This window comes from Paracoccidioides brasiliensis (assembly GCF_000150735.1).
Source record: "Paracoccidioides brasiliensis Pb18 unplaced genomic scaffold supercont2.1, whole genome shotgun sequence".
Lineage (NCBI taxonomy): Eukaryota > Fungi > Ascomycota > Eurotiomycetes > Onygenales > Ajellomycetaceae > Paracoccidioides > Paracoccidioides brasiliensis.
The window spans coordinates 426,493-443,419 of record NW_011371358.1 but is presented as its reverse complement, the minus strand read 5'-3'; the positions used below and the strand labels follow the sequence as shown (position 1 = coordinate 443,419).

Below are 16,927 nucleotides of genomic sequence, written 5' to 3'. Positions count from 1 at the left end.
TGTATTTTTCGACAAGTCAACTTTTCCTCTTCAAACACATGAGTATATGGTTATCATCATTGTGTAGCTGGTTACCCATGCTACCAATTTATTATGTATGCCCCCCACCCCCACCCCTTCCCCCAATTCTAGTAGCTAATGTATCCGTTAATCCAAGCCATATACCATGCAATATACCCAGCCAATTTGCGATCTAAAAAAACAATCTAATCTATAAAGTAATAATGGTAGTAAAGACCTTACTGACCATGACAAGAAAAACCCCTGTAATATCGACAATGAAGTAGGGAAAACAGAAAAATAAGTCTAAAAAAACCCGAGTATGTCTGACATTAACAGGAAATCAGACAAGGAAAAATAATGAAAAAATAATTGACGAAAGGAAGGCATAAATCGTGAGGACGGCTGGAACGGGTCATGCGTGGATACGTCATGCCGTTGGTAACATGATTCAGGAAAATAGGAAAAACAAAGTAAAATGCCGAACGCCCAATCGGAGGCATAATAAACAGGTAGTAGCAAAGATCTATCTATATTAAATAACACCAAACAAACTAAACGCCACCCATCTTTCAGTCCTTCACATCGCCAACAGGACTGAATTTCTACCTCCTATCATCTGTACCAGGCGAAGGTGGGTGATGTAAAAGAATATCATCCTGTTCAGCGCGGGTCGAATCGCTGCCCGATTGGGGGTCTAGCGGATCATGCGAAGGAATATAACTCAGTCCCGTGTAGCGTCCTTGCTCCATCAGCTCCGTGTCGGCCGTTACATGGTCCTTGTTACGGACACTTGACTTCCCTTTTCTGGATGAACGTGAACCTAGGCGGGAGAAGAAACGCTCACGGTGGATAGGGGACGACAGGCTACCGTGCGTGGGTGGAAGGCCCGCGGAGGCAACGAGACGTGACGGATGTGAATCCACCGAACTGCGGGAGCGGGACTCTTCCAGCTCAGAAACGCGGCGTTGCGCTTCGGCTTCTTCTTGCTCTTTCCGGCGGCGCTCTTCGGATTCGCGGTTCGCGTTGCGGATTATGTCGTTGACTTTTGGATGCCGGCGGTCGGTGTGGACGTCTGACATGGAGTCTCCCGCACTGAGTTCGCTCATGCCTAAGGAGAAGTCGACGCGTTTGGAAATGGATCCTTGCCTGGCGCGAGAATTCATGGTCGTGGAGGAACGGCGGCGGAGGATGGATGCATGTCTGTTCAGGCCGGTGGAATGACCGTGGCCCAGGTCTCCTAACGCGTCGCGGGATTCGGCCACTAGCTGTGGATCTGTCGGTTCATCGGGCATGGACGAATCAGGGCCTCTTCCGTTTGTATATGTGGGTGGAGCACCTTCGTGGGAAATGTGGTAAGGCAGTTCTTGCCTCGCGCCAATCATGTTCATGCGTGGTCCTTCAATGCCGACTTCCTGTAGAACAAGCATAAGAGTGCAGATGAACTTGTTGCGGCGTTGAAGACGAAGCAGTTCGTTTTGCCAGTTTGATTTATAGAAGAAGACGACGTTGAGGGTGATGGAGAAGTTCTCAGTCACCTGTCGCAACTCAGTGAGAATTTTACCCTGATACTCGCGGTTCTCAGAGCGGACGAACTCCGTGAGCCGTAGACGTAGGGTATCAATCTGCTCAAGTGTGGTTCCGAACTTGATGACGATGGGGACGGCCTCTGCCAGGGCCCCACTTCGCCGTTGGTTTAATATAAAAAGGGTGTTGAGATAGCTGTTAGGTGCCTGCACCACATGCCCTTCCATCTTCTTAAATTCCGTATAAAGCAGAGCAATTTCTTTCACAAAATAGTCGTCACCGGTTAAAGCTGCGCCGGTATTTCCGTAGATTGAGACTCGATCTCCCACGTCAAACGGATGCTTGATGAAGACGAATACGATTGACTGAAGAAGTTTGTTAGCACAGGAGGGGGAATAGGGGTAAGAATTGTGATGGAATAATACTTGCCTGCAAGAATTCCTGGGCTGTAGCAGAAAACAGCCAGGAGAGTGCTAGAAACGTAGAGCCAGCGGAAGTCAAGACACCAGCAGTGGACGGAGAAATCAGAGACAAAAACACGAGAATAGTAACAACAACGACGATAAAGGCCAAGACATTATCAAGCTTGGAAACGACGGAGTCGAGATCCTTTAGTGAGGCGGTGATGGACTTGCGTTCCCTGCCAATTTCAACACATACGGCCTCCAGTTCCTCCATGGAAATGTCGCCATTCATATCCTTGTCAAACATGGTAAAAGCGGCCTCTGCCTCGTCTCCGTTTTCAAATGCTGCCTTGAGATCCCCTGAGAAAATGGTCTCGAATCCTTCGCGGACAAAAGTCCGGTATAGACGGCGGGCAAGAACCTGGCTGCCGGATGTTGTGCTTAGGAGATTCAGCACGACCTGGTGAGGATGGTAACTTTTAGCAACCTTCTTCCCTATGAAATCACCGGCAACTGCTCCGGCGACGTCCCCGACCCGGTTTAAGGCTGATCGCGCAACCCGTTGTGCGACTCCAGCATATTGCATGGGAGTCCGCGTGCCAGAGCTCTGCGGCGGAGATTCTTCAAAGTCGCGATCTTGCAATGTAATTTTTTCCCTGGAATAGCCATACAACTTGGCCAAGCTTCCGATTTGGAATTTGTTAATCTCAATGCGATCCGCATACGTGCGAAGATGGAAGCTGATGGCTACCAGCTGGATGATAATCTTCTCAATAAAGTTGACAGTTGCGCCTACAAAAAAGGAAACAATGATTTTATTGACGACAACCTCCCATGATCTGGTAGCACGATTCCCGTCGATATGGTGGTTTGTCATAGTTGGCAAAAAGGATACCTCGATTCCGAGGCACCAGAAGAAAAGAGTTGCGGGAAGTTCAAGCTGCTTCCCCAAATCACGCCACTTCTTTGCATTGTTGGTGAGTATACTCGCTATCAGGCCCATGGGGATAGGGAGGCATTTGGCAACGATGCGACCAGCCCAGAGGGTGAGCCAGACAATCTCCAACCACACGGAGAACCATAGTAGCTGTACACCACCAACATTTGCATTTGGAAAGGCAAATAAGCCAGCCAATAGTGGAATGAGAAGGACCAAAACCAGTGGAGTAATATAAGTGAAATAGCGAACCAAGAAACTGGATTCGTGAATCCTTTTGAAGCACTTGGCCAAGTTTGTTGTTGGGTTCTCGGGTGGGTTGAAAATGGCAGCCTGTTCATGCAGCGGGTTTGTTGCCGCTTCGAATTCGTCGACAGGTTCAGAGCGCCTCGAGCGGCTGCGCAGTAAGGACATGGAACGGCCAACTCTCTCATGCGTAGATAACTTTCTGTCGAGTGACGACACGACACGCTCTGCCTCCATCATAGCCAATTCATCATCTAGACGACTGGCAATTTCCCTGTGCTGCGACGGGGAACGGCAGGGAGAATGCGGATCTTCCTCCATTGCTATGTTAACTGCCGTGTTCGTTAGTTTTGGAGGATATGATACATCGTTCACCACCGTGCCGTCCTCTGAGGAGCTGGAATTATATCTGTCCGTCTTCTCGTTAAGAGGTTTCGGTTCCGAGGAGGAGTCATTAACTGGCGCGGACATGGCGAGCAGGTGGTAGAAGCTCGTCCCTTGCGACCCCACTCTCTTTGTCTCTCTTCTTTTCTTTTCTTTTCTTTTTCTTTTTCTTTTTCTTTTTCTCTTCTCTTTCTGATTGCTCTCCTTTTGTTAGGTTTTCTTCTTCACCAACTTCAACCGTTGCAAGGGTTATCAGGCTGCGCTGACGGAAACTCTTTTAAAACTTGGAACGACAACGCGTGTTCTTGTTCATGCTTTCTTCGGAGCAAGCGTAGAGGAACAGCAGGTAGCCGGAAAAACGATCGAACCTTGCTTGTGATTTGGATACTATATGTAAGACGTATATAGGAAAAATAGGAGTGCAGCTGGCGAAGAATTGAATAAGCGGCTAGAATAATTCATCGACGCCTGACCGATTGTTGGTGCGCGGGAGTGATAATCGAATGACGAATACACGATTATGCAAGATGTAGGTTATTATTAACCACGGACAAACATTATGCAGCTGCAGGCAGAATGAGGGTAGAGAAAAAGTCAGGAGATGATGAGAAATTGGTAACAGAAAAGAGTGGCTAAATGCCTGTCAATGGCTGTGTCAAAGAGAAAGTTTTTCTCTTCTAGCAGGCGAGCCTATTATCAGTTGATCATCAGATGTTTAAACTACTCTCGTACGGAGTAATAATTATAGAGTACAGCGAGATCATTATAGAACAGTTTATAGAAAATAATAGAATTACAACTTTGAAATCCCACTTCTCCTTGGTCTTGTACACGTCCACCTTCTCATAACCCCTCCTCCCCTTCCCCCCAACACAATTTCCGACACGAAAATATGCAATACACGGGTGACAAGAGAGCAGTGGGGCGCGGTGAAGCACTATCATTCGTCGTTAGCACAGGCATCTTCGTCGAAGCTCCCCCAATAATCAGTGGGATTGCTAGCATACGTTCCTTGATTCTGCGTCGTGGAGCTTTCGTGGAGCTTCCCGGGATGCTGCCCAGGTGCGTGGGAACCGCTGATCCTTTCTCGGCAAGGAGTTTTAGGGCCATGGGATTGCTGAGCTTCGAGCAACCAATAGTGATTGATGAAACGGTTGAGTCATTGCTTTCTATTCTTATTGATGATTATGTATTACTCTTACGCTCTGCGAGCAATTTAAGTTTATGCGCATATTGGTAAGAGCAGGAAAAGGGAAGAGATATAAAGGACCATTTTAATCTATACAGAATCCATTATATTTGTTCCAAAATTCTCCACGCATGTCTGAGTTAACCACGCTGGCTACCCACATGGGTAGTTTACAGTAAGGGCCCAGACGTCACCGTCAGCTAAAGCCGCCACCCGCCCTGAAGGCTTGGAGCTAACAGGTGTTGAGTGCCAGGGAGAAAGGGCCCTAGAAAAGGTATGGACAACAAGGGGAGCAGACGAGCAGGGAGGAGAGTAATATATACAACAAATATATGCTGGAGAATGTAACAAGAATGGAAATCAAAGTTGGATTGAACGGTGGGGAAACACCACGGAACCCGACATCCACATCCAATCTCATCATATCTCTGAATCTCAGCTCTAGTTAAACGCCTTGACGGATATTTATGGGATTAACTACACGAATGGACTTCTTCATCTCTCCATCTCTTCAACAACCAACCACCCATCCTTTTGGTCAAATCACCCTCAATTGAACTTTAACCTTCCCGCTGTCGCCCGATAATTACCGGGATCTTTTTCTGTTCTACGCGTCCATTCGCCACTCGGCCTCCTTAAAGAGTGCTACAGCACCCTTGTACACGTAATCGAGATTTTCGGTGCAATGCTTGCAAAGCTTGCATGATGCGGGGCGGGGTTATCGTGTGATCCGATGTCAATATTCTCAGAGATATCAGGTATGGAAGTTCAGATTTTTATATTTTTGAATGGCTGCATGGTACGAACCACCGGGGCAGCTCAAGCACCTAAGGTGTTGCCGTGACGTGAGCCCTCACCAAACCTGCCTTGCTTCCAATGGCATCATCCAGTAGTTAAGCAGAGATCCACCATCCATCTAGGCCAATAGCAATTTGTGCAACCCCTTCGCGCGGTCCATAACCCTGGATTCCTAGGAATATTAAATCTCTCCATAATCAGGCGTATAAAATCCAGCAATTGCCCACTGTCTTCCATCACAAAACGAGGATAAGAAGAACCTTTCTTTTTAGCCAAACCGTTGCCGAGGTATCAGATGGGTGTACAGTTCAATGAAAAATCTGACAACTTAACGAATTTTCCGTTTGAACAAGTGTAACCTGGTTAAGGATGGTGGGGGTGTTAGATACATGGATATTAAACAAACTCTATCGATACGCAGGCATTATAATAAAGCGCTAAATGGAATGGAAGAATAGAGAGTACGTTGATGGAGAGAATCAGGACCTGGAATAATGAAAAACTTGGGTGATTGTGGGGGGTAGTTCTCAAGAAGCCAATTGTTGGAAGACAAGTCATGCTGTATCAGACATAGTTATTACATCCTAAACATTAGCACCATCTCTATCTGCACGACAAAGATGTCAATGTCGAGCTCTATCTCCAAGAAATAATAAGACAAGGAGGCACTATTACTGCTTAGAGTAAAGAGGGGAGACGAATCCACCAGAGAGGGTCGCGGCTTGTATGAAACCATTCGAATATCCATTTTTCAGGATGGAATCAGACTTCCGAGGTGGGATATCCGATTCCAGAAGATGTCGTAGAATGCGTTTTCCTGCCAAAATGGTATCCATGGTTTTCGACTGTCCAATCCAACGTCGTCGTGTGGTTTTAAAGGGTAAATCGGTCTGCCCGATGGAGGACATTTGACGTTCGACAGCAGCATCCGATAACAGGTTAATCCATTCATTCAACAAATAACAACTTTAATTTGCCTTATCTTCAAAGCTAGTTAGCTATTTTCGGATGGATACAGTTTTTTGGAGGGAAACACGGAACGGGAAAGGCGTAAATCCTGCTGTGAGCATCCTCGGTCTTAACACAGGAACAAGGAGTTAAAATGAACAGGGGATGATGGGTTTGAGAATATTCTGCATGCCAGAATGAAATAGACATATGTTACAATGTATAGTCATTCTCTCTTATATTGTAATAAAATATAAGGAATGAATTACTAGTTAACTTGCCTTTTTGTTACGGTGACTGTCTTTCAAAGACAGATAGTTTGAAAGACTTGCATTGTTAGAGAAGAAGCCCACAGACAACTGCTGCTGACCTAACCAACTGATTACACGTGACGTTCTCTCACGCTAACCTGATCGGGCCTTTCACTCTTCTCAACATCTCAACATCAACATCCGATTTTCTTCATCTTCTTCAACTTCTCAACTCATTCTCCTCCTCTCCTCTTCATCCCAATCAGAGACCGTCCTGTGGGGACTGTTAACTCTGCTTCTTCTCTCCTTCTCGTACTCCCTCCATCCAGTCCGTTTTTCACCACATCTGTCACCATGAGAGGCGAGGTACGTTCTTGATGAACCGTTTGTTTACCCCTGGCCATTGGGCGTGTCAGCCGCGTTTGGCCCTGCTGTGCCGCTATTCTGCCGACAACACACCACACACACACACACACAGCAAAATCACGACAACCTCATCCATTCCCCAAAATGTTTCCTTATACAGTCACCCGTGCATAAAACTATTCCGTCCAAAGGATACACAAATCTCCTGCTGACAATTTACTCCCCACGATCAGGTTTGCCATCTCCATATTGGCCAGGCTGGTACCCAGCTTGGAAACAGTGCTTGGGAACTGTAGGCTTTCCTCACCGCCTTTCTCCTACCCTATCTCCCGGACTTTCAAAAAATCACACCCCAATAACTAACTCTCAACACAACATTGTCTTTATTCAGATATCTTCTCGAGCACGGTTTGAAGGCTGATGGTCGTCTGAACCCTGAAGCCACTGATATTGGCGAAGCCGGCTCCTTTGAGACATTTTTCACAGAGACTGGCAGTGGCAAATATGTCCCCCGTTCCATCTTCGTTGATCTGGACCCTTCAGTATGTCGATAAGGATATAAAACATTGAATAGGATGGAAGTTGCTTACAAGTTCTAAAGCCAATCGATGAGATTCGCACCGGTCCTTATCGCCAGCTCTTTCACCCTGAGATGTTGATTAGCGGAAAGGAGGATGCTGCTAATAATTGTACGGATCACTTCTTCAGGCTACACTTCATTACACATGCGTATCTCATTGCAACTGGACTTGTAGTTTGTGCTAACTCCCAGAATATAGATGCTCGTGGTCACTACACTATCGGAAAAGAACTGGTAGACAGTGTCATTGACCGCATTCGTCGTGTTGCTGGTATGGATATATTCTGTTTTGGTCCTTTGGTCTATTCTATATCTTTATATAGTATAGTTTCGGCGTGGGGAAAACTTGTACTGAGGCGAACTTGCAACAGATAACTGCTCATCCCTCCAAGGATTTTTGATCTTCCACTCGTTTGGTGGTGGTACCGGTTCTGGTTTTGGTGCCCTCCTCTTGGAACGTCTCTCCACCGACTACGGCAAAAAGTCCAAGCTCGAATTTGCTGTGTACCCAGCCCCCCGTGTCTCGACCGCCGTTGTTGAGCCGTATAACGCCGTTCTCTCCACCCACAGCACCATCGAGAACTCCGACTGCACATTCCTTGTCGACAACGAGGCCGTATACGACATCTGCCACCGAAACCTTGATATTCCCCGCCCCGGTTATGAGCATCTCAATAGCCTCATCGCCCAAGTTGTCAGCTCCATCACCTCCAGCTTGCGCTTCGATGGCGCTCTAAACGTTGATCTCAATGAGTTCCAGACCAACTTGGTCCCTTACCCCCGTATTCACTATCCTCTCATCAGCTACGCCCCCGTTGTGTCCAGCAACAGAAGCTCCCACGAAAGCTTCAAGGTCCACGACCTTACCTTCCAATGTAAATATTGATTCCTGAAACATTATGTGAGGCAGCTATTAACACTGACATTCAGGTTTCGAACCAAACAACCAAATGGTCGTCTGTGACCCCCGTAATGGAAAATACATGGCCGTCGCCCTCCTCTACCGCGGAGATGTTGTCCCCCGCGACTGCAACGCCGCTGTTGCATCTCTCAAGGCCAAGACCTCCTTCAACCTCGTAGAATGGTGTCCAACTGGCTTTAAGATTGGCATCAACTACCAGAAGCCAATGCGCGTGCCAGGTGGGGAACTTGCCCCTGTCGACCGCTCTGTCAGCATGTTGTCCAACACCACCGCTATCGCTGAGGCCTGGAGCCGTCTCGACCACAAGTTCGACCTTATGTACTCGAAACGCGCCTTTGTACACTGGTATGTTGGTGAGGGTATGGAGGAAGGTGAATTCTCTGAGGCGCGTGAAGATCTTGCTGCATTGGAGAAGGATTATGAGGAAGTTGCTAGTGATAGCTTGGATACGGAGGGCGATGAGGGACTTGAGTATTAGAAGGGAGAGTTATTAATGCACACCAACGCGGGATGAAAAGAGAGAAAACTAGAATTGTCTATAGCGTCACACATTGAAGCCTTAGCTTAGGTTTGTTTTTAAAACTGAGCCTATGATACACCCCCCACCTGTTTGATAACTTTTGCCCTGCATCACTTGTTCCCTTTCTTGTCCTTTTCTGCTAGTGCAAGTTGCCAGCTGCCCTCCTTTTGAGATACGTTGTTTTGTAATCAAAGTTCGCTTTTTTGAGACTATTCTAATTTCTTTCTTTTCTATGCTACGTTGAGTGTGTGGTGTGTTGGGTCTGGTGATGGTCGAAGCTGAAAACCCGAGAGTTATGGGGATAATAGGACATACACAGGAAATAAATACCTTTCTTGATACATATATTTACCTGAGTTGTTCTTTATTGATGTAATTGGGTATGATGGACAGTTGCCATTGAGAATTAGATGCAAACGGTACATGTAACAGAGTTATACGGTCCTGGATGGAGGAAAAACAACAAAAATTACTGTTTTCCCCAGATATGTGGTTAGTACAAAGCTATGGCTCGTCCATTAGATGGAATGCAATGTGAAATTTGGAGGACAAAGTATATATATATATATATAATATTTGGTCTCCAGATATGCAATTCCAGGGTATAGTTGCAAGTTATATCTTTTGCCCATCAGCCCTCCATAACAATATGGATAATATGCGCAAAAACGATAACACCACCACCACCAACACCCTTTGTACACATAAAGCCGTATTAATAATTACCCATTACCCGTTAGAAATTAGAAAAGAAAGAATTAATGCGTAGAACCCAAATACCCAATAAAAAAACAAGACAAGATACAAATCTAAATCTATCCTTTCTCCTTCAACAATCCCAAAACATGCTCATACGTCCACATCGTCACCGCACTCGCCGGCGCAGCCTTAATTAAACTAACCGTCAAACCCCTATAAACCCCTCTAACCCCTTGCTGAGCCACAATATCCCTCATCGACCTCCAAACCCCATAATACACGGGTATATTCGTATGAATATACCTTCCCCTCGTCGGGCCCTGAACCTGCAACCGTTTCCGAACAAGATCCAAAGGAAAAACGCCTGTCTTCGCAATTATACTCGCCACCGTTCCCGCGCCCGCATCGCCGCTGCCAAGCGGCAGTTGCAGTTCTGCAAACGGCACGCGCACAGATTCATACGTCGCGAAGAAAAGGCCCATGTACGGGATTATTTGACCAATGGCGGCAGTGGAGCCGCGGAAGAAGCCCCTGCAGCCTTCCGTGCGGGCTATGTCGCGCACGCTCGTGAGGAGGGAGGTGTATATTTTGTCATTTCCCTGGGCGGCGAACCGGGTGCGGAGGAGGTCGAGGGGGTAGGTTGCAGCGGTGGCGAGGCCACCGGCTACAGCGCCGCTGATGAAGGTGGTTATAGGTTGGGGGAGGTGTGTGGGCAGGGTTTGTGAGATTGCGCGATAGGTTGTGAATTGGATGCCGCCGTAGCAGATGTATAGGAGTTCAGCAGGGATGTTGCCTTTCCAGAGGCCCTGGGGGTTTGAGAGGTTTGTTAGTTTTATCCGTAAAGTATCTTTCTTTTTTCTTCTGGTTGCTAGTGGTGTGTAGGGGAATGGGAGGGGCGAAAGTGTACCGTTATGCCCTCGTCGCGGACGATGGATTTGAGTGTGGAAAGCGTGCCTTTGTACACGGGGCCTTTGACGTCGCGATGGGAGAGAGGGTCGGAGAGGGAGTGGATTTGGAGCTGGAGGCGAATCTTGACAACGTCAAGGGGTGCAATGCAGAATCTGTGTACCGCGTAAATATACTGACCATACATCGCCATGTATTTTGGCTTAAAGATATACTCCGTATGTACGTACCTGGAGACCAGGCCAGCTGTTGCGCCCGCCACTACTACCTGAGAACGGTCACCCTGCAAATGATAGAGGCTTAGCATTTAAAATCAACAAAGAGGATTAAATATACATATCCAGGATCGTATCATGTATGCCAAACTCACTTCTTCATTGAGATGTTCTCCTCCGGCTGACATACAATTTGCGGAGTTCGGCCTAGTGGTAGACCGGGACAGAGCAGATGTCCTCCCTCAAAACGGCGAAGGAAGAAATTCCACGGGGTTACCAGTGATATTTAGAAGAGAAGGCTCGAGATAAGAGAGTTCCTTGCACACATATTAATCTCGGCTGGGGAATTGGAGGTTTGAAAATAACGAACATGTAAATTGATATCTGAATTCGCCGCAATCAAAACAAAAAACAATTCCGGGTATGAAAACAACTCTATAGATCACGTGACCGCGGCAGACGTTTCTCCGCATGAAGTTTTAATATCTTGTCGGGCGTTAACTGTAGCTTACAGCCAGCCCTCTTTCAACCTCAACTAAAACTTCATTCGGTCCGTGATATATCAGCCGTGACAGCGACAATTGGGCGCTCTCTTGACCCCTCGGATTCCTTGTTCGTTCTTACTGCTCCTCGCCCAATTCCACTCCCGGGGATTGGCGTCATGTCGCTTGGTCCTTTACCGCTGCACCAGGTCCGTTTTAGGGTCGCCTCGACATACGGGTTTTGGACAGCTCTCAGGACGCAGAGTCCATCAATTCCACTGCTACGAGTTGGTTATAGTGATGCAGCTCAGACTAAATGCCCGATAAAGCTGAGGTCCCACCACAAGAACTCTCGAACGTTTCCAACTGAGCTACGGTCCTTCATCGTGAAAAACATGAAGTCCGCAGAAGTCGGGAGTTTAGGTTGGGTGACTCTCAAATTTGAAAATAGCGCATATTATATTTATTCGGGTATTCGCTTGCGGGATGCGTGTACTTGTGCCAAGTGCGTGGATTCGTCAACTAAGCAACGATGCTTCCGCATGTCAGATATACCCGTGGGCATTAAGGCGAGGACTGCCGAGGTTCAAAATGGCAAACTGGTTGTGACATGGAGAAATGACATTGCTGGTTATGACGAATCTCATATCTCTACGTATTCCGCTGATCAATTGACTACCCTGTCTGCTGGTGAAAAGTATTTCCGATCCAAGATTCGAAAGCGCACATCGTGGGATAAATCGCTCATTGAAAAACATCAGCATTGGGTATCATTCAAGGATTATATGGAAGATGAGACCAAGTTTGCCTTGGCTATGCGTAGTTTGAATGAGTTTGGCATATTGTTTGTTAAAGATATCCCGGAGTCAGCAGAGATGGTTGAGAAGATTGCGACACGCATGGGCCCGCTGCGTAACTCCTTTTACGGCGACACATGGGATGTGCGCAGTGTTCCAGATGCCAAAAACATCGCTTATACAAACAAGCACCTTGACTTTCACATGGACTTGTTATACATGAAAGACCCACCGGGATATCAATTACTGCATTGTCTACGAAATTCTTTCTCGGGCGGCGAATCCCTTTTCTCAGACACACTACAGGCCGCAGTAAATCTGTTAAACAACAACCCCTATTACTTCGAGACTCTTTGCAATGTTCCCACCCGCTTCGAGTACAAGAACAACAACCAGCATTACGAATACTCCCACCGGACAATCGAGATCGACGGCGAGGGAGTGTGGCTAACCGACTCTTCCGGAAAAACATTTCGCGCTTACATTAAACGTGTCAACTATTCCCCGCCGTTCCAGGCACCTAGCTACCTTTCAGAAAGCCTGAAGGAGCACCAGGATGTAATAAAGTACATCAAGGCTATGCATGCCTTTGCTACAGAGATATCAAAGCCCGAAAACATATTACAGGTTAAGCTGGAACCCGGGCAATGTGTCATATTTCAGAACCGCCGCGTGGTCCATGCGCGAAATGCATTTGATTTGTCTTCTGCGAGCGACGGGAAGAGCAGCGATGAGCGATGGCTGCGCGGTGCGTATGTGGACGAAGATGCTCTGAGATCGAAGTTCCGCATAATCAGTGAACAGTTTCCTGAAATTTCGACTAAGCGCATAGTTCCCCGTCCTGGGGAAGTCGTCCCCAATGAGGAGGTCGCAAATGAAGACAATCAAACGTAGACGGATAGTTCAAAGATGAAGAAACAAAATATTATCATTGCCGTGGCGATATGCTCTCGGAATAATCTGTCGATGAAAAATTGTAACCCCTTCTTGATCAGCGTGAACAACTATAGGGAGATGTAGGGTTATATCTCTGCTAGATGAACAAACCTGGAGAAATGTGGAGAAATAGAACCTTCTTAATTCCATATTTTTTGCATACATGCACATTCGTTGTGACTCTACCTTTGTAAAGAGGGTAAAATATACTTGCTATACAGGGTTTCTATTAATTTACTGATGCAACGGGATAGGAAAGTGATAAAGCACAGTAAGTAAAACAGATAGAGAGCCAGTTGGACGTAATATCATATCATTGCTTTACTATATGGTCATCGTACTATTTCATCAGGCAAAAAAAAAAAAAAAAGAAAAGAAAAGAAAAGAAAAGAAAAAGAAAGAAAAAAAAATCAGAAAATCAAATCTCTATGCTGGCGCCCTGGGTGCTACTGAATAGTCCTTCAAAAAGTCCGGATTTGCATTTATTTCTTCCTTGACCTGTTATTTTATTAAGTTACAAATTAGCTTTCATTGAGGAAAGCAAATGGGAAAGATGAAATAAACTCACAATATCTAGCCCGCCCACCAATTCTCCCTTCACCCACAACTGCGGGAATGTCGGCCAATCAGCAAACTCCTTCAAACCCTGCCTCACTTCCTCATCCGCCAAAATGTTGAAGAAGCCATATTTCACACTGTTTTCGCGGAGTATGCCAACAATTTGCCGGCTAAACCCGCACCGTGGCGCACTTGGTGTCCCCTTCATAAATAACATCACCGGCGCAGCCTTCACTAGCTCTTCCAGTCGGGCGAACAGCTCTTCCTTGGTGGATCGCGTTGGTTTGGGAGATGCTTCTGCGCCGTTGATGACGCCAGGAGCATTAGATGTGGTGGGAGCGTGGACATCCTTTCTCAGCTCTGTTTGGAGCGGTGGAGGGATTGATTGCTTTTCTGCACCCACCGTATTACTGCCTGTTGCAGCTACGCCAGCATATTGTTCGATGGCGGCACGTGCTTTGATTGCATCGGAGCCGGAGAGCGACTGTAGAGTCTTGCCGTCGCGGATAAGAACGATGAAGGGAACTGCGGTGACGTCGTATTGTTCGGAGATATCGGGGAGTTCTTCAGCGTTGACGCTGACGAAGGAGACGGAAGGAGGGGTCGTTGGGGGATAGGTTGAGGCGAGTGTGGAGAGGACGGTGCGCATCTGAGTGCATGGTGCGGCCCAGGCAGTGTGGAAATATAATACGAGAAGGGCGGATGGGGGAAGGGAGGAGATGTGGCTGTTGAAGGCGGCTTCCGAAGCAATTTCGTCTAGGGTTGACATGTTGCGGATCCACGGGTGGTATATATTTCAGTAACGTGGAGCGTTACTCCAAACAAGATGCCCTTTTTGATCGGTGAAATAAAAGGGTAAGGGGGTTTGGGTGGGCGTTGAATACCGAAAACCAAGCAGGAGATAAAACTGGAGATGTAAAAGGTTGACGGGTGTGGTCGTGTTGGCAATGTTAATGGTTGTTGGAAAGAATATATCTTGGATAGATGAGATCGGGATGCGGCAGTTTTGTTTTAAATTTTCTTATCAGATCGCGTTAACGTAATCAATCACGCAAACTCACCAAAATTTTTAACTCTAATCACCACTGAACATCAAATCATCCAACATGGCAGTTTTATCAAAAGATCAAGCTCCTGACTACGAAGAAAGGCTTCAATTGACTATTGGTGCCTATGATCCTATCAAATTTCAAGCACTTCTGATTATGATGTTATCTATTAACACCTTATATAATTGATTGTATGGATTCAAGTCATGATTTAAAGCTACAATCAACCAGCGGAAGTTAACTTTAGAGAAATTACAAGTTGAATAAATGATATCTATGAATTAGTGAGAGAAGTCTTTATTGTATAAGATATGAACAATTTAATTCTTATAACATATCATAGGAAATTATAGGATTATCTGAGAGAATAGTTAAATTATTTAATGTAATTTTCCACTGAGTGAAATTCTCCATTAAATGAAAGATTAAATAACTGTAGCCTAACTAGCTAGATTTTAACCTGAAATATCTACACTCAACAACAACTAATTAATTTAATTTAATTGACACTTAGGATTAAGATATCTTGTTCTCTTATGGCCAGGTAAATTGCATTTACTACACTATTATAGAGCTTTTGAGCACAGATAAAAGCCTGCTAGCTAAGGCTTATAAGATTGAATGACAAGTTGTTCAATAGATTCAATAGATGAAATAACAAGATTCTGAGCTTTCTGCTTAGTTATATCCCCTTCAGATTGAATCTGATGATCATATCTCTTTCATTTTTACTTCATAATCTTATTGATATTAAATATATCCTGATATTGCTTCTTCATAATAGTGATGTTAACTATTCCATATTCACAGGCTTTGATAATTTGATTAAACCCTTCTTCTAAGCCATGAGAGGAATTTTTAAAGTTTTGTTCTATAAGATTTTTGACTTTATTTGCTTGTTTATATAATTACTGCAGATTACTAGGTGTTTAAAGTATTCAAAATGATTTCAAGTTGCTGAATCAACTACTTGAGAGGATAGAAGTTTGGAGCTGAATATCTAGTTTCAGGACAATCTGATCAGATTCAAATAGAGCTATTTCAGTAGTCATGAAGCTGCTTTGAATGTTTTGAATTTTAAAGATCTCTGTATGTACTGCAGAATAAGTATCTAAGAAGTTATTCTTTTTAATAATATTGAATTTAAGCTGCATATGTTATTTTATCAAGCCCTTTTATGCTCATTTTAAAATAGTAAAAATATTAATATTCAAAATCTATAGAAGATGAGATGAATATACTGATATGTAAAAAGAAATAATTTTATTATTCTTGCAAAGCCGATCAAATTTCAAAGTAAGATGACTGCAATACTTATTTAAGATAAGAAGAATATAAATGCTATTCCTATATAAATTGACAATAGGAATAAACACTTTAGTAAGTCATTTTATCTCTACTTCATCTGTAGTCCAGTCATTGACACTAACATCAAGCTTTTAGTCATTTGACAAGTCTTCAAGTTAGTTTTTTTTGAAGATTCTGAGCTTTCAGAATCATGTATAAAGGTAAAGTTCAGTCTAACACATTGATAGACTTGATTGCAGTAACTTATTTGTAATTTCTAGACTATAGCAGCTTTGTTTGGTTATAGTACTCAGCATTAGTAATAATCTTAGTGATAGTATATATCTCTATTATGAAGCTAGTCTTATTAAAGTTATATATATCTCTAGTTTGAATTCCATGCTCTATTAAAGTATTTCTTAAAATCTTAAATCAATTCTGAATAACTTTAATATTCTCATATTTTGCTCACTCATAGTTATAGTATCTAATATAGTGACATTAAAGCTTCATATAGTATTTAATCAGTCTTGAAATCCAGTTCTTGCCAACACAGTGAGGAGTAGAGATGAATTGTCATTGAGTAAGAAAATGATTAGTGATATTCTCTGCAAAGGCTGATCAGAGAGGTAATTCTTGTTTAAATAGATCTAGCATATATTCAACTATCAGATTCTTTTTAACCTTAGTCAACTTAGTTAAATTTGCACATAAATTCATGCATGCAAACTGGCCCTTCAGTCAATGATATAAAGTAGTGTAGAGAATATTGAATAAGTGTGTAGCTTCAGCAGTTGAAATTATTTCTTGCTTTTTAATAGCAGATATTGTGAGTTCAATTCTTCTCTCTATTTCTATAGAGTTTCTTGCTTTTTTATTAGAAATTGATGACATAATTGCACATTGAAGTGGATGAGTTAGGAAAT

General features: G+C 44.5%; 6 protein-coding genes across 6 annotated transcripts; 2 read left to right on the top strand and 4 right to left on the bottom strand.

Annotated features, from left to right (window-relative positions):
- Positions 1–605: 605 nt before the first annotated feature.
- PADG_00129 (uncharacterized protein) lies at positions 606–3,585 on the bottom strand (the record flags this gene model as incomplete). The annotated part of the gene is made up of 2 exons (XM_010757912.1): positions 606–1,892; positions 2,032–3,585. The coding sequence occupies 2 exons, from the start codon at positions 3,583–3,585 to the stop codon at positions 606–608; spliced, it is 2,841 nt and encodes a 946-aa protein (XP_010756214.1).
- A 507-nt stretch (positions 3,586–4,092) lies between these two features.
- PADG_11052 (uncharacterized protein) lies at positions 4,093–4,608 on the bottom strand (the record flags this gene model as incomplete). The annotated part of the gene is made up of 3 exons (XM_010758354.1): positions 4,093–4,188; positions 4,296–4,435; positions 4,506–4,608. The coding sequence occupies 3 exons, from the start codon at positions 4,606–4,608 to the stop codon at positions 4,093–4,095; spliced, it is 339 nt and encodes a 112-aa protein (XP_010756656.1).
- Positions 4,609–7,038: 2,430 nt separating this feature from the next.
- On the top strand, positions 7,039–9,030 carry PADG_00128 (tubulin alpha-2 chain; the record flags this gene model as incomplete). The annotated part of the gene is made up of 7 exons (XM_010757911.1): positions 7,039–7,050; positions 7,284–7,342; positions 7,442–7,592; positions 7,652–7,739; positions 7,830–7,901; positions 8,002–8,505; positions 8,561–9,030. The coding sequence occupies 7 exons, from the start codon at positions 7,039–7,041 to the stop codon at positions 9,028–9,030; spliced, it is 1,356 nt and encodes a 451-aa protein (XP_010756213.1).
- Positions 9,031–9,887: 857 nt separating this feature from the next.
- PADG_00127 (mitochondrial thiamine pyrophosphate carrier 1) lies at positions 9,888–11,080 on the bottom strand (the record flags this gene model as incomplete). The annotated part of the gene is made up of 4 exons (XM_010757403.1): positions 9,888–10,577; positions 10,679–10,832; positions 10,908–10,960; positions 11,048–11,080. The coding sequence occupies 4 exons, from the start codon at positions 11,078–11,080 to the stop codon at positions 9,888–9,890; spliced, it is 930 nt and encodes a 309-aa protein (XP_010755705.1).
- Positions 11,081–11,553: 473 nt separating this feature from the next.
- Positions 11,554–13,065, top strand: PADG_00126 (uncharacterized protein; the record flags this gene model as incomplete). Its single annotated transcript, XM_010757910.1, has 1 exon — positions 11,554–13,065. The coding sequence occupies one exon, from the start codon at positions 11,554–11,556 to the stop codon at positions 13,063–13,065; it is 1,512 nt and encodes a 503-aa protein (XP_010756212.1).
- A 468-nt stretch (positions 13,066–13,533) lies between these two features.
- On the bottom strand, positions 13,534–14,434 carry PADG_00125 (Grx4 family monothiol glutaredoxin; the record flags this gene model as incomplete). Its single annotated transcript, XM_010757909.1, has 2 exons — positions 13,534–13,605; positions 13,676–14,434. 2 exons carry the CDS (start codon positions 14,432–14,434, stop codon positions 13,534–13,536), a joined length of 831 nt encoding a protein of 276 aa, XP_010756211.1.
- Between the last annotated feature and the right edge of the window lie 2,493 nt (positions 14,435–16,927).